At 40.9% G+C, this 16,770-nt stretch overlaps 1 protein-coding gene across 5 annotated transcripts in view; it reads right to left on the bottom strand.

Annotated features, from left to right (window-relative positions):
* COL9A1 (collagen type IX alpha 1 chain) overlaps positions 1-16,770 on the bottom strand; it is a 100,476-nt gene that overhangs the window by 62,966 nt on the left and 20,740 nt on the right. For 4 of the 5 annotated variants that reach the window (XM_030809403.1, XM_030809405.1, XM_030809406.1 and 1 more), the window contains 6 exons: positions 15,755-16,151; positions 5,037-5,120; positions 4,198-4,218; positions 2,687-2,761; positions 2,308-2,343; positions 2,116-2,178 (listed from right to left, as the gene is read on the bottom strand). In XM_030809403.1, the coding sequence (XP_030665263.1) occupies positions 2,116-2,178; positions 2,308-2,343; positions 2,687-2,761; positions 4,198-4,218; positions 5,037-5,120; positions 15,755-16,151 (676 nt within the window). Of the gene's footprint in view, positions 1-2,115; positions 2,179-2,307; positions 2,344-2,686; positions 2,762-4,197; positions 4,219-4,280; positions 4,509-5,036; positions 5,121-15,754; positions 16,152-16,770 lie in introns of those variants that run through there. The other variant, XM_003271090.4, reaches the window with a different exon arrangement.

Here is a 16,770-nt window from a genome sequence, read left to right as displayed (position 1 = left end):
CTTTCAATATTTGAAATCTGGTTTATGCTGCACTGTGGGTCTGCAAATATAGACAAAGAAAAATTTACTTGAAATTGTTTTCTATGTTGTACTTCTAAAGATTTCAAAGCACTTTCATTTGTTTATCCAAAATTTCTGTTAGAGTGGGGAAATTATAAGCAAAACCAAGGATTGTCTTTATGACACCACGGTATAAGGTAAAGAGAAGAATTTGTTGAGTAAGCTATAAAAGCACTATTAAATTGGGGGACAGATAAGTCTAGCTTTCTGTCCAACATTATATTGCAGTTTAATAGCAAGACTAGGATTCAGATGACCCATTTATGCTTCAATTACCAAAATAAATTTTTGAAATACAAAATAAATATTTTATTTACCAAAATAATTTTTTTAATTTAGTCAGAAACTTTCTTTTCATCCAAAACTAAAGGCTGATTGAAATTTCAAAGGAAAATAGAAATAAATTCAAGCTACATTAGGCTACCAGTTTGTTCAGTAGCCTTGCATTTATCAGACTCTTTTTATTATGGTATGACAATTTCAAGTAATTATCGATGTTCCAAAGAGTTTGATTGCCAACAAGTTATATTATTTTAGTTCATATTATATTAATACAAACACTTGCTTGAGATTCAGTTTTTACTATCCAAATATTAGTCCTTGGGTGCCTACTGTACTGCTAATTTGCATACACAGAAAGTTCAAACTAGGGGCTTTGAAATGTAAACCAAGATCTATTTCCTAAAATACTATGGGTGAAACCCCATCTCTACTAAAAATACAAAAATTAGCCGGGCATGGTGGAGGGCACCTGTAACCCCAGCTACTCGGGAAGCTGGAGGCTGAGGCAGGAGAATCGCTTGAACCCGGGAGGCAGTGGTTGCATTGAGCCGAGATCGCGCCATTGCACTCCAGCCTGGGCGACAAGAGCGAAACTTCGTCTCAAAAAACAAAAACAAAAACAAAAAACAAAAAAAACGCTAAATAGTATAGACACAGTATAAACAAACACATTCATTATGGGAATCCTGACAAAGAAAGCACACCTTAATAACAGTAAAAATCCAGTTATTTATTTTTCTTTCAAAATGAAGGATATGTCTTAAACTGTAGTCAAAAATTCTTGGAAATCATAATTATAGGTTTTCGAGTGCTTTCTTTTACTTAGAAACGTCTTTAGTTTTTGGAAAACACATAAAGTGGTAACTTGAAGAGTAACTTGAGTGATGCCCCATGGTATGCTCTCTACGAACAGATGCCATTTCTTACTTCACTTCATATTCCAGGGACAAAGTCAAGGACTGGTCCTCATTAGTGGGTCCTCATTATATATTGTTAGAATGCATGGAAAGAGGAGAAGCTGAGAATCCTGAAGTCGTTTTACTCTGAAGAAGTATTATTTAGTATTAGGTTTACCATATAAGTCAGCGTTTGATGGAGATGTGGGTAAACCGGAGAAAGCCTGCTGGTTCTCAATCTTCATACAATCCTAGCCATTTCATCTCTGCCAGTAATGCCAGCCAGAAAAACTCCATGGAAAGAGGAAAAGCTAGTTTTGAATTTCTAAATTCCCCCCACATCCCCACTCACTTCAAGTGCATCTTTCTTTTTCACATTCCTTGGGATTTAGGGGTGCTCTGGCCCTTTGCCTACCTGCAGGATCGTTTTCTAAATTAATGCAGGGAGTGCCGATGAAAGAGCAAGGGCAAAGGCTAGCTTCCAGGAGCCTACCAGTGGGCTCACAGCAGGTAAGCCGAAGCCAGTACAATCTACTGCCATCCGTACCCCCTCTGCCCGCAGTGGGGCTGAGAGTTCACAGCGTGCACTGTGAGGTCACGGTTAGAGACAGGAAGCCGGTACCCGCTGCTGTTTTCTAGGAGGAGGAAATGCCAACGCCTCCTAGAGAGAGGTAACCTCACCTTCACAAGTCCTTTTGCAAAAGCTAGCAGCTCCACGATCAGTCAGGCGCTGGCAGGAGGCCAAGTTTAGAGCCACAGCGTGTTCTCTCTCTCTCTCCCTCCGCGCCCCCCACCCCCCCCCACCCCACACACACACACTTACACGTACCCACCACACAGCCCAGACTGGGCGCCCTCCCAGCACTCGCCTACTCACATCAGCGCCAGGTGTGCCTGGCTTGCCTGGAGCTCCTGGCTTTCCCGGTTCACCTGCAGGACCCTGAGCAGGGGGAGAAGGGTGCGGGGGCAGGAGAGAAAAAGGTGCAAAGTTGAGACCCTTCAGAAACAGGGGGCTGCAAAACACGTCTAAAGGAAGGAAGTGGAGCGCCATTTGCTCCAATCAACTTACCGGGGGGCCCGGGGGGCCCTTAGGACCTCGGTCACCCTGGAGGAGTAGAAGAAAAAGAGAGAGCAGTCTATGAGCGGGGTAGGCTGGGGACCCCATTGGGACAATCCCAGGAGAGGTCACTTCACAGATGGGGATGGTATAAGGGTCAAACGTGGAGGTTCATGACCAACAGGGACAACAGGGACACCTCTCCCTCCAAAAATCCCCGGGCTCCTAGGATCCAACCCCCAACTCTCGCCCATGTCTGATCCTGCCTTTAAGTGGGGTGGCAGGAAGGGGAGACCCTGGTCCTCTCTAAAAAAAACCCACAGGAGCCCTGGAAAAAGAATAGGAAAGGGCAGGACTGGGGAACAGAGGTGGCCTGGAGATAGAAACTTACGTCGATGCCATCGATGCCTGGAACTCCAGGGGGGCCTGGAGGCCCGGGAGGACCCTGCTCGCCCGGCGGACCTCTCTGGCAAAAATAGCAGACATACGTTAGTGGAGCACATTGGGCAACAGGGTGCAACTGGGCGCAGTGCCCTGAAGCCCCCGCCTCCGTGGGGTAAAAGATACCTTCCAGAGGCGGCAGGGTTTTTGAAACCCAACGCAAAAATGTCTCAGACCTCCAAGCAAGCGCAGCTTTGGTCTCCACCATATTCTAATGAGCTAAACTGTGGGGCTAGAGCAGGATTGACGCCCCCAAGGTTGAGGGAGGCTTCACTGGATCTCACCTCTGCAGAGTGCATTAAACCCAGGAGGAGCTGTGGAAAAGGGAGGGTCTAACACCTTTGTACTCTCAAAAGGATTCAAAAATGAAAATGGGGCTCATTCGATACCTCGATTTATCAGTCATTGCAGGTCAGTGTTTTGGCCAGAATGGAACAGCCAAGAACAGAGACTCCCCACCAGGATCTTTGTCCAGTAGAATGGGGAGGTGGCGGGTATACTTGAGGAAAAGATTTGGGAGGAGTAGGGCAGGGCAGCCTTGAGACCAGTGCCTGGCCGCATTTCAGTTTTACCTGCAGTGACACTCCCTCAGTCCCTTGAATTAGGTCTTTGCATCTCGCTTCAAAATTACACCAAATTTCAGACTGACCCTAGGACATGACCCCTTTTATCACTTGCAAACAGCTACGTTTTGATGGTGCTAGAGGGAATGCTGGCGTCTGAAATAGTATAAACGTGTTGCTTAGGGAATGTGGGGCTTTTTTTTACCGTTCTGAATTCAAAAAAGAAAAAGAAGAAAGACTCTTTCATCAAGGAAAACTTTGTTTTTCTAAACTCCAATGACCAAACAGGTTACAATGGGGTCTTTGTAAGTGAAACCTCAAACCTCAGCTGGGCTTATGCGCTCCCTCCGGGTCCTCCCCCGCGCAAGAGGCGGGAGGCGCTGGAGCCTTTGGGAAACTGCTGAAATGCTGATGGGAGCCAGGGCCGCCCGGTTCCATCCCGGAGCCGCCAGCACCAATGGCTGGACTTGGGGTTTAGTGCAGCTACCGCGGGCTGGAGGAGCGGGAGAGGGAGAGTGCCTGGATTCCCGCCTTTTCCAGCAAGGCCTGCTCTTGACAGTGACCAGGAGGTGGGGCGGGGGCGGGGGTGAGGTGGGGGAAGTAAAAGGCAGTAACAGGCTAAGAATTAAACCTCGGTCTCGAGTCATCTATTACCTTCAGCGCCAGAGCCTGCAGTAGGGAGGACCCAGGTGGTGGGGAGCCCCCCTTCCTAGACCAAGGGGTCATCTAGGGCTCTGGACTTCGATAGGACTCTCGGCAGGTGCTGGAGGCTGGAGGAAGCGCGGGTCTGAGAGCCCTGGGGATGCTCCGCGCCTCCTCACAGCTCTCCTGACCTCTGCGCCCCCACCTGTCCTGGTGTGTGCTTGAAAAATGCAAACACTCCCTGCCCCCAACATACCTCGTCGCTGGTCTGGCTGGGCTGGAGAAGAAAAGATGGGGAGAAAGTGAGAAAAGCATCCCTCAAACTCGCTCGCAACTTACTTGAGCCGCGCACAAGCAGAGCCCCGACAGCAGCAGCCCTAGGGCCCCGCGGTCCCGCGCAGTCCAGGCCATGCCCGCCGCCCTCCGCTAATCCCTTGGCCCGGCTCTGCAGCTTGATTCCCCTCTAGGCTTCCAGACCCGCCACTCGCATAGGTGGCACTTCGCCCATACAGAAAAAGCACCCCCGGGAGTAGCGGTGGCCAAGGTGTCCAGGCCCGGGAGGCGCGCGTCCCCCCTGTTTATGAATGGCCCCGGAGAGGGTCCTGGGATTGGAGGAGAGCTAGGGGGCAGGGGAGGACGGATAGAATGACAACAGTCGCCCTTAACCCCTTCCCTGCCGCCGTACAGGCAAGGCCTGAGCACGCAGCTCTGCCTCTATGCCATCCATCCCAGTGCAGCTTCTGGCTGTCCTCGGAGCCTTCCCGGGTGGCCTGTGCCAGTGCTGGCCAGTAGATCTCAAGTGTTCTTGGATATGTTTGAGAGTAAGGGAGGAGGGTCCATAAGCCACCAAAGGGAGAACCACACACCCGCAGGTGGTTTCTACCTGCCAGGCTGCAGGTGGTTTCTACTCGCCAGGTCGAAAGTATGACCTGTGCTTCCCTAATATTTCTCTAGTGAGTACAGCAAAGCACAGGCTGTCTTAGGGAAAGACAGTGGGGAGGAGGGGTGCTGGGGAGGTGGCAAGATGGGAAAGTGGTGAGGTGGAGAGGGTTGAGCTGGGTAGAAGCGGCCTTTGCAGGTAGTCAGAGGACTCACCGTTATTCTAGCTGGCAGCTCATGGCAAGTTTCTCTCCTGGGCCGCAGGGGGTCACAATGGATCAGCATCCATTGAAGTTCAAACTGGAGAAAGGTAGTAGACAGTCAGGTAAGGTTTTTTGGCGATTGAAGCTGGTCATTCAAGAGAGAGATGAGTTTATACCTGGGTCTAATTGTTAAATAATTGGAAATCAACTTGAACTGGTTGAGCACACTGGACCAGGACTCTTGCTTTTCCTTGAAGACCAGTTTTCTTTTTTTTTTATTATACTTTAAGTTTTAGGGTATATGTGCACAACATGCAGGTTTGTTACATATGTATCCATGTGCCATGTTGGTGTGCTGCACTCATTAACTCATCATTTCACATTAGGTATATCTCCTAATGCTATCCCTCCTCCCTCCCCCCACCCCACAACAGTCCCCGGAGTGTGATGTTCCCCTTCCTGTGTCCATGTGTTCTCATTGTTCAATTCCCACCTATGAGTGAGAACATGCAGCATTTGGTTTTTTGTCCTTGTGATAGTTTGCTGAGAATGATGGAAGTTTTCTAATGGAAATGGCTTGGAAGCCTTTCACAAGTTTCTCTGATTATTAGGTACAGATGTCTTTAGCTTTGAATTATTTCAGCATACCCCTAGCCTGGAAAGAGATCACAAGCACTGACTTTCTATTTCTGTTCTGATGACAGTCTCAAGAAGTAGATCCTATTAAAATGAGGTTCAGAGGGAACAGAAACTGTCCAAGTCACAAACCAATAAGTGTCAGAGTCTGGGTTGAAACCCAGGGCTATTGAACTCTACAGGGAATATATGCTCTAAGATTTTAGATGGGAGATTAGAAACAGACAGGAAAAAAAAGTGGCAATCAGAAGGACAAGTAGAAGAAAGAAAATCTAGACTTGGAGAAAATTTGCACATTGGAGAAGATATTCTCCATGGAGTGGTCACAGTTTAAAATGGAAATTTAAGGACTGAAGATGAAGGTAGTGAGAAGGAAATATAAGACTCAGGAGAAAAAGTTTTAAAATATTTAATTTTATATAATCCTATTCATTGGTTGAAAAGATGTAACTTTCTAGACACTTGAAATCCAAATGTGTCCTGACAACTTCTTACATTGTTAGCAGGTGTTAACAGGATAAAAAAGAGGGTAACAGCAAACAAACAGAGCAAGGAAAGTGTTGCCAGGTCTGAATCTGAAAAGATCCTCAGGTGACAAGGCAAAAAAATTAAAATGTCATATCCCATAGGAAGCCTATAGCCATGAGCCATGCTGGTATCTCTTAATTAAGCAGCTTTCTGGCTAGGCATTTCAAATTGGATCGATATTTATTTGTCATTGATGTTATGCAAATGTCTGGGTAAGTATCCAGGTCCTAGATCTAAGCATCACTTCTTTTCTTTCATGCAATAGAGATCTCCATGTCATCCCATCTGCCAAATGGATTCTAGAGCTCCCAAATCTAGAATGAAATTACATGTTTTTTTTCACTGTTTTGGAATCATCCAGAGTTGAGATCACTGGACAGAAGATCAAAATTGGAGAGACAATGAAGAATGAAGTCTTTCCTTCCTACCCACAGAGGAAGGGAAAGTTTAACAAAAGGAAGTTTTGGCTAACCAGAAAACCCATATCTTTTGTTTAGATAGTTCATTAAAGTTACTTGTTGCAAATGTGAAGTAATTCATTAAACTGTTTTCTCAAATATGTAATTCTCTCTGGATAAATTGGTACACCTGTTTAAATATGCGAGCTGCAATTGTGGCACAGGATAATGGGGGAATGAAATGTAATTCATCTGTGAATACAGGCTGGGTTGTTCAGAGTGCCACATAGATCAAGAGTTTCCGAACACATCTGCGCATCCACATAAACACCACCTACGCGTTAATAATCATCTATACAACCATCATTTTTTGGCATGAAATATGAATCCCAATTTCCATGCTAACTATTTTGAAGGAAGACTGGCAGAGTGTCTTGGTAAAAGTCACTTTCGTTATACATGTAAAATGCTGATTTTCACACCTTTCTCATTTTCATACCTGGAATCATTCTTCTCTTTGAATACTCACTGACAAAATATATGTGACAAATAATTTAGTCCCTTTGGCTGGTGTGAGTGCAGTGGTGTTTACAACTAATTTAGTCCTTTAGTCAACATTTGTGATGTCCCAATAGAAGCCAAACACTAAGGAAACATTCTAGTGAAACCAAAGATATTCCCTTCTCCACACTGGGTTTATAATTTGCAAGACAAGAAAAAGTACAAGTAAATAAATAAATAAGTTTGTTTTAAATCTACTAAACAGAACATAAAATGCCCTAGCAAAAGCCATCCTTCTCAACATAAAATGTTTCTCCATTGTCTCAAGGAGAACTGAGTGGTGTGTGAATGTAAGGTTCCTCACATCTGCCCAGATTTAGGATTATTCAATTCTTTCCTTTCTTTCTTTCTTTTTTTTTTATGGTGAAGTCTTACTCTGTTGCCAGGCTGGAGTGCAGTGGCGCAATCTCGGCTGACTGCAACCTCCGCCTCCTGGGTTCAGGCGATTCTCCTGCCTCAGCCTCCCAAATAGCTGGGACTACAGGCACGTGCAACCACACACAGCTAATTTTTGTATTTTTAGTAGAGACAGGATTTCACCATGTTGGCCAGGATGGTCTCGATCTCTTGACATCTTGATCCACCCACCTCAGCCTCCCAAAGTGCTGGGATTATAGGTGTGAGCCACTGCATCTGGCCTATTCAATTATTTTCTATACGACAATGTAAAGGTATAACTCAATCCACAAGGTTACAATAATGCTCAGCTGACAACACATTTAAGCAAGGAATTTTGGCCCCAACTCTCTATTCTTTTACCAAGCTTAACGATTTTTACTTATTTTGCCAGGTTGTTAAGAAAGATTAATAAGGTATTTAAGCCCTTCATAAGAACTAAACAAAAACTAACTGCAGAGAACTATCTTTTCCTCCTGAGAGAGAATGTTAATGACTATGAAACTTGGCTCAATGTTAATGAGATTGGCACAAGGTTTGATTTTTGCAAGCCGAATTATGATTAAATTTTACAACTATAAAACACCAAAAAACTAGCTCTTTAATAGGACAGATGTTTCATTAAGTTTTTGTCTTCAGTGACAACAAAGATTTAAAAGAACACTTGAATTCTCAGATTTCATCGTTCCTTTCAGTTTATGACCAAATATTGGTTTATACCATCATAAAAGACCTCCTCCAAGTGAAGCTTCCTGATTACTGAGCAGGAGGCTGTGGGCTGCCTCAAAATTAGAAAATTTCCTAATTCTGTGTAGACTAAACCATGCTGTTCCAGAAATAGTGCTAGGGATGTAGGCAGCACTCATATTTAACTCAACACTGGATTATACCAAAGGCTACAGCAGAATGGTAAAAGGAGAAAGCAGGAGACTTGGAGTTAGCAGACCTGTGATATGCTTATTTATTTATTCAACATATTTTCATATAACACATTCATGTGCTTTGGGATAGACACCATGAAAGACACAAAAATGTCCAGCATATAAGGCAGTATCTAAGCAGAAAATGTTTTGATGATAATTACTATAGCAGTGGAGATGACAGAAGTATTTTTCTGGCTCAGGTCATCAATGAAGAGATCATATAACAAGCGCATATATGGGCATGCACATATATGAGTGGGGCCCTAAAGCCCCACTTCTGTTATTATAAGCAGAGATACAGAGGGTAAAGATTAGGGTTTACATAGAGAGGTTACAAATACAAGTCCCTAGAGTAAGAAGTGGTATATAGAGAAGAGATCAAATTTGCTGGGGCAGAGTAGACATCAGATTTTTTTTTCACCTTGACTTCAGGGCTAAGGAATTTAAATATTACTTGGTATATTATTATTAAATTGTCACTAAAAGATTTTTTTTGCAAAAGATAGGGATGGAGAAAGCTTCCTTTATTTAGAAGGGCATTTTGAGGAAATTCATTTGGTCATAAATGCCTAATCCTTTGAGGCAGAAGGAGGCTACCGCAGTAAAGCAACAAAAAGTGTTACACTCTGAACTATGATGAGGCATCCTGAGTTATCTGTCAGATAAAAAAAAAAAAATCCCCCCACACTTTACATACCATTTCAGCTGCCATTCTCTGTTCCTCTTTATGCAAAATTCAAAAGAGATGTCTATAACTATTGTCTCCAACTCTTTCTTCTCCTCATTTTCTCTTGAACCCATTCCAGTTGGGCTTTCACTCCCAACACTCCAATGGGTCTTTTCTCAAGATCAATCCCTTTGATTTCTAAATCCAATGGTCAACTATTTGACCTATCTACAGCATATGAGTCCGTTTCTTATTCTATCATTTTGAAATACCAATTTCCCTTGACTTTCAGGGCACCACAATCTCCTGGTCCTCTCCTATATTACAGATTCCTCCTTCTTAATCTCTTTTGACAAATGTTCCTCATCTCAGCAATCTCTAAATGTTTTCATTTAGAGATATTTCAGGACTCAGTTCTTGGACTTCTGTATTACACTTGTCTCTTGGTGATTTCCTGACTTTAAAAACCGTATGTATGTTGACGATTCCCAGAGTTCTATTCCCAGATGGACCTATCTGTTGAACTCCAAAAGCATACATCTGCCTACTTACCAACTTCATCTAGACGTCTAGTAACGATCAAACTAACTCCAATATCCAAACTAACTCCTTATATTCTCCCTGACACCTGCTCTTCCCACAGCCTTTCTCATGTCAGCAAATGGCACGTCTATACTTCCAATTACTCACACCAAAAGTATTGGTGTCATCCTTGATTCCTCTTTTTCTCTCATACCCCAAATCCTGTTTTCTTTACCTCAAAATATATTAGGTTTGGATCACTTTGCATCACCTCCACCACTACCACCCTGGTTTAAACCAAGGCTGTCTGTGCCTGAATTATTGCAGTAGCTCTTCAGTAGCCCTTGCTCCTACACGCTTATGTCCTTCTCTCCCTTCTCCTACAATATATTACCAAAATAGCAGCCAAGAAGATCCTTTTAAAAGATGAGAACATGTTGCCTATCTATTCAAAACCACCTGGTAGCCACCCATCTCACACAGTGTGAAAGCCAAAGTACTAACACAATTTCTCAACCACATCTCCATCATGTTACCTCTCCAACCTCAATACCTCCTTTCTTAGTCTCATTCCAGCCACACTGGCTGCCAGGGAGTTCTCAGACATCACACACCTACACCAGACCCTTTTCCACTCACTGTTCTCTTTTCCTGGAATCCTCCTCCCCCAGATACCCAGATGCTAATTCTCTCAACTCCTTCAGGTTTCTGCCAAAATATTTTCTTCTTAATGAGGCCCTCACTCAAGGCACTCCAATATCCTGCTTCGTTTTTCCCCATAGCATTTATGACCACCAGGCACACTCTACATATACTTATGCATTTATAGTGTCTGTCTCCTCTATCCAGAATGTAAGCGACATTGGAGCATTAATTTCATCTGCTTTCACTGCCACCTAAAATAAGGCCTATAACTTAGCAGTTGTTTAATAAATAGTTACTGAATATTAATGAATATTAATGAATGAGTACATAGAGATGGATAAGAAATATAATGAAGAAAGAATTGATAGTATTTGCTTTTCTGGTTTGATCATGATTTGTGGCGATTCCCTTCCCCTGTCTGGGTTCCAGTTTCTTCATGATAAACTCAGAGGTTTGGATTAGATGCAAAGTTTCCTCCAGCTCTGAAAGCCCATGATTCTACTGACACCACACTGTAACCAAAGAAACTAACCAAGCAGAGATTAACATGAACAAAGATTTCTTTATGGTCTTAGCCCATGTATATTTTTATAGAAATAAAAATCTAATAACACACTGATTTTTTTTTATTGCAACACTATGGGCACAGCTGAGGCCAATAAAAATATTCAGTGTTTTTAGTTTTCTGTTAAAAAAAAGTTTGATCATTTTTCAGTTTTTATTCTAGCTATCCACAGCCCCTACTTCCAATCATGGCTTCTACTGTGTCACCAGCTCTAGTTCTGTGTTTCCTCATTTCATTGCCACCTAGTGGAAAATCCAGCTGAGGTTGTTAATATGGTCTACAATGCAGCAGGCTGAGTTTCATCTCCAAAATATAAAATAAAATTGTTCGGACAGTTCTCAAAAATGTTTTAATCAAATCAAAATTTTATAAAACTATTTCCTATCGATATGTATAGAAAATATTGCCATTTTTCTTTTTAATTTAATTTTTGCTTCCAACTGAAAGAGTATTTGTAAAAGATGTATTTGTCAAAAACAACTTAATAAGCAGACTTAATAGTTTTATGCATAATAGATAGTATGCATTTCCTAAATCACTAAAAACATAACTTTCCAATAGTATTTCTCAAATATCAGAAATAATATTAACCACAGCCTCATAATTTATTTTTCCCATGTTATAATTCATGAAACTTGTATTGTTTTTACATGTGGAAGTTAGTGTGATTCAATTCTGTGGATGGAGAAAAGTACATATAGCTTTTCCAACAACAGTTTTGCCAGCTCTCACATTTTCTCTGAATCTAGTGAAAATAAACACAGAGCCACACATTTGATAATATACGTTTTAAAGCAGTAAGTCTGTCCGATTAATCACGTTCCATGTTGGCTTCTTTGGAATATGCACAGGTAAAAAGAAGAATGGTTTGAATTATATGTTTGTTAAGCCACATAAACTTTTATCACCCCTCAAACAAGCCCAAACTCCCAGCATGTATCTCTGAAAAGGGAGAAAGGCCAACTTTGTTTTCTAATAGAGCTGTACCAGATAATTCTCCTGGGCTATCATGCTGACAACAAACAATAAAGAATCTGTCATAAAATAACATGTTTTTATGGTATGCTGCCAGGAAACCAGGCTTTGCAGTGGGATAAATGGCACCATCCTAAAATATTAACACAAAGGAGAATAAAATACATGGGATTTATTGCTTTAAAATCAAACTAACAATGTATTACAGCAGTGCATTGGGAAAAAATATAAAATGCTCTGAGCCCACTAAATAACCATGAATGATGAGAAGATGTTTGAGTTGTAGACCACGTGAACAGCTATATCACAAGGTTATGAAAACCTTTTGAAATTGGCTTCCTTTTTAACTTAGAAAAGGAAAGGGGATGAAAGATAGGATAGGCAGGGAGGAAATAGCAAACAAGTACCATATAAGTGACTCTTTTAGCATCAGTGATCTATCAAATGTGGTTTTCAATTGCATTTTTTATTATGAAGTTCCTAGGGTTACTTTTTGACATTGATAATCCCTTTAGAAGGGATATTTTGCTTTTGATTTATTTACTAAAGAAAAGCAAGGTTGACTCTAAAAAAAGTATTCAATTAATGCAGAGTGTCAAAGATTAGAATGAATGCAATTGCATGAAGGAAAATGTAAAACTACACTTTTTCTTATTGTTTTTATGGTTTTTTTGTGCTATTTCATTTTCATTTAAAATTTCTAACATAGTAATACTGATATTTACCGTCTCCAAATTGAGAGAAGGGTGACCTATCAGTATAGTTCTTCTGCCTCTCAGAGTATGTCCATATCACTACCCATCACTCTCTAAGTCCTCTAAGGGACAGGTAGTCATTGTTCATCTTCAGCAATTGTCAGCAACTTCAGATTTCAACCCAATTGGTGAGAAGTCTAAGAAAATAGGCCATAAAATTAAAACAAGGTGCTAAGGACAACTCATGGACACACAGGCTTTGTCTATGGGCTTCTATGAGTGTTTGACTACCTTCAGTTTTCAAAAATGAGGAACAATGTGGGAACACTAACAAAGCTTGAAAAGGGAAGAACTGACCCATGTGGGAATTTTCAAATGAGAGTCCGTCTGTCTGGAACATTGTACCTTGTCTTCTCCTGGATGATGTTTTCATCCCCAGGACTCCTTTCAGACATCAAATCCCTTAGGAAACATCCATGGCCCCCAGTCTCATGCCTCCCTGCTCTCATCTGAGTGAGGAGATTTTTTTTCTATGTGCTTCTTAGCATGCAGCACTGGCCACTATCATGGTCCTTATCATGCTATATTGTGATGATCGTTTACTTGTCTCAACTCCTTATCCTCAATAGACTGAAGAAAAAGTCTGATTTATTTCTCTTTGTATACCCAATATTTACACACTCAACGAAAGTTTACTAGGTAAATAAGCAAGTTGGATTAATGTCTGAGGACATGTTTTATACTGTACAAACTTCTCACTTTTTAAAAATTTATTTGGTTTTTCCTGCAAAGTAAATTCTGAAGGCAAATCACAAATGTCTTTCAAAGTAAGAATAATGAGATTCTCTATAAGGAAAAATATGGGGTTGCATATATTTTTCTTTTTCCCAAAGGAAAGCTAGTTGGCATAGCAGAAGATAAGGTAGATCAGAAAAGTTGTACCTAACACTATTTCTTACAAGTTAATAGATCTGTGAGTTCACTTCCTCAGCTGAGAAATGGAGATAATGCTATCTCTACTTTCTATCTTACAAGGTTGTTGCAAGAATCAAATAAGTTAATGGGAATAAAGCATTTCAAAAACTTTGAATTGGTATATTAAGCATATTAAGATGATTTAAAAAAGTGTAAGTTGGCTTTTCTTACATAGTGTTCTAGTTCTTAAAATGAAGTTTGAGAAATACATTTTGGTGAGAAGTTTGAATTTCACATCGTCACTTCCAGTTGTTAAATGTGGATAGGATTGTTTTGGCCTATAACCTTGATCTAGTTTCGCTGTCATTGTCACTGTCATACCTCCACCATCAACAGCCAATATGGAATGTTAATGGGCTGTTAGGCTCAAGTCTTTTTTGTGTTTCCTGATAAGGGAGTCAGAATTCAGTCTGAAGGAAGATACTTGTACATGACGACTTCAAATATTTTTCACATTGGCTATGGTACACTGATTTAGAAAAGCTCCTTGGTGGACCAGAAGCAGAATGTAAAACCAGCTGCCAGGTTTCTGGTTGCACTCCTGCATGTGGTAGAATAAAATAGAAAGTAATTGGTACTAACTGGTCTCCATTGTGATGTGAGAATAGAGTTGGCAGAAAAATCTACAATCAGCTCTGACATTATTGGCAAGGCTATAGTATAATGAAGTAATAGTGAGACTTCAGTTTACCGCTCTGGCAATAAGACAATTTAATAGCATCTTAGCTCACAGAATTTAGTGTTATAAAGACATCTATTTTTAATCCAATGAATAAATAAATAAACGTTTAAAATACTTGACTGATGTTTGTAACAGTGAGGAGGTAACCTAAAGTATCTTTCCCTTCACCCACGGCCCAGAAATGAACAGCTATTTGCAGAAGTTCAGTGTCGTCTGAGAACCTTTCCAGTGTCATTGCAAAGATCTTGCTGCACAGAATTTCAAGATGGCACAACAGTAGTCCAATCGGCTTTCTAACCCAGCCATTTGAGGTGTGATAACTCATTAAATGAAGAAATACTTTCTCAAGAGTCTACAAGCCAGAGTAGTAACACAGCAGTTACAAATTGCTTCCTGTCCATCACAGAATATAGAAATTTCACACTACCCTTCACACTAATCACAATTCTTGCCTTGAAAACAAGTTATTTGAACAATTCCATTACTGAGATCCCTGATAATCTTTTCTTTGGAGACATGCACAGAAACAATTTGAAATCATCGTATCACCCTGCTACACTCCATGATATGGGTTTTGTGGCTAGAATTTAACAGCTCCATACTAGTATGAGAGAAAGAGAGAAAGAGAGGTTGGCATCAAGGTTTATTTATTGAGCTCTAAATTCCTTTGTTTCCTTCAAAAGAACACTTGTCCTCTAAGATATATTTTCTAAATTCCTATCATAATATTATAAAACATCCTTTTAAAGCATTGCTCAAAGTATAACAATTCAAAATGATAGAACTATCTTGTACTAGTTGGCACAATTATTGTGTCAACATATAATTCCTTACCTTTATATCTGGGGATCTCTGCAGTAAAATCATGACTAGAGCTCTAAAATCCTTCACTTCTACAATATGTCATGCAAGACCTACTTCTAAATAAATCAATATTATGCATCTATATAACTTTCATTCTTTTTGACCAGACATCATATGGCTTTCTAACCTCATCTCTCACCACTCTGAAGATAGTATGTCTCACCCTCCTCTCTCTCTCTCTCCTTCACACACACACACACACACACACACATTTTCATATACATACATCATCCAAATCAGCGAGTCCCTAGGCCTTTGAATGTGATCTACTTATTATCTTTTTCCCTTAATGGTGTTTCCCTCACCTAGAATGTACTTTCTCCTCTCTTTTTGCCAATCCAAATCCTTTCATTTCAAAGTTCATTGCTTCCAAGAAACATGGGATTCTTGACTAACTGAATCTGTCACCCACCTCAACCTTACTTTGAATATTCTCATTAGTTATGTGTACACAATATGTGCCACATCAGTATGCTTTCTCTCTAAGTTGCCTCAGAAAGACTCTGGGTGCACTAGGTGAGCATGTAACTTTCCAACTTTAAGCTCCTCAAGACCAGAAGCTATCTACTTAACTTCCTCTGATTCCAAATTCCATCTGGGACATGCTACACTCAGCTTATTATCAAAGATGCTTGAGATATTCATTTTTACCAATCCAGTTTTGCTTTAATCTGCCATAGTGTGTGGTTTTATACTTACTGGAACAGAAACTTGAGGATTATCTGCAAGTTTTCCCAGCACAGCAAAGCCATCAATGTCAATTGGGCCTCTTGGCTTTATAGGTAAAGATTCAATCCTGTTGCAGTCAACAAAAAGAGTAGCACTACTCCTCTCCACGCCAATCATGATCTTATGCCACTGGGAATCAAACAAGGAGGGCAAATTCGAAAAGGCTGCCGTTTGGAGACTTCCATCCAGTCCCTTGTATGAAAATGCAACAGATTGTGTTTGGCCATTAATCTTTATGCCAACTTGCTCCTTCCCAGAGGAATCCTGAATCTGCCAAATGTTCCAGTTCTTTTTGAGTGTGCTTCCAGTCATTCGAAACGTCGTCAAGAAGGAGTATTCTTCAGGCAGTCCACTGGGATATAAATTCCTGAGTAAAATTTTTAAATAGTAAATATGAATCTTGTTTCCTGTACCCATATGTATTTACCATATTCCCTTTTGAGGCCATTTTAGATGCCAGACCTACAGAAAGCCTACAGTGTAAAAACCTATGTACCGTTTGTTCTTTCATGACTGTTCATAAAGGCCTTTACAGAAGTTCAATCATTCGTGTACGTTCATGGTCCGTCTTAAAATACACATTTTAAAAACACCCTCCCTCATGGCTAAGGAAGGTTCCCAATGCCACATAATCCCAACAATATTGCTATTTATACTACCCAAAGAGCTACTGTTCAGCAATTTCATCTCAGCCAAAAAATACATTCTTGCAAAGTTCTTGGCAACATTTCATTCACAAGTGAGAGAGGAGATCATTAGGAATGTAAATCAGCTGTACTGATCGTTTCATTAGGAATGAAACGATTTAATTAAAGCAGCTAGCAGCTTCTATTTTTTTTTATTTTAAAGTAACATGTTAAGATTATTTGTTATTTCCATAATTGCTTGGGTATTCCACTCCACAATTATATCCCAGGCCCACATAAGTATTTTGAGAATCAGTAACTGAGGACTTCAGGAGCTTCTTCACACTGAGGATGTTTGTC

This window comes from Nomascus leucogenys, chromosome 3 (assembly GCF_006542625.1).
Source record: "Nomascus leucogenys isolate Asia chromosome 3, Asia_NLE_v1, whole genome shotgun sequence".
Lineage (NCBI taxonomy): Eukaryota > Metazoa > Chordata > Mammalia > Primates > Hylobatidae > Nomascus > Nomascus leucogenys.
Note: the sequence above shows the minus strand (reverse complement) of the source record. Positions and strands in the feature narration are given on the sequence as shown.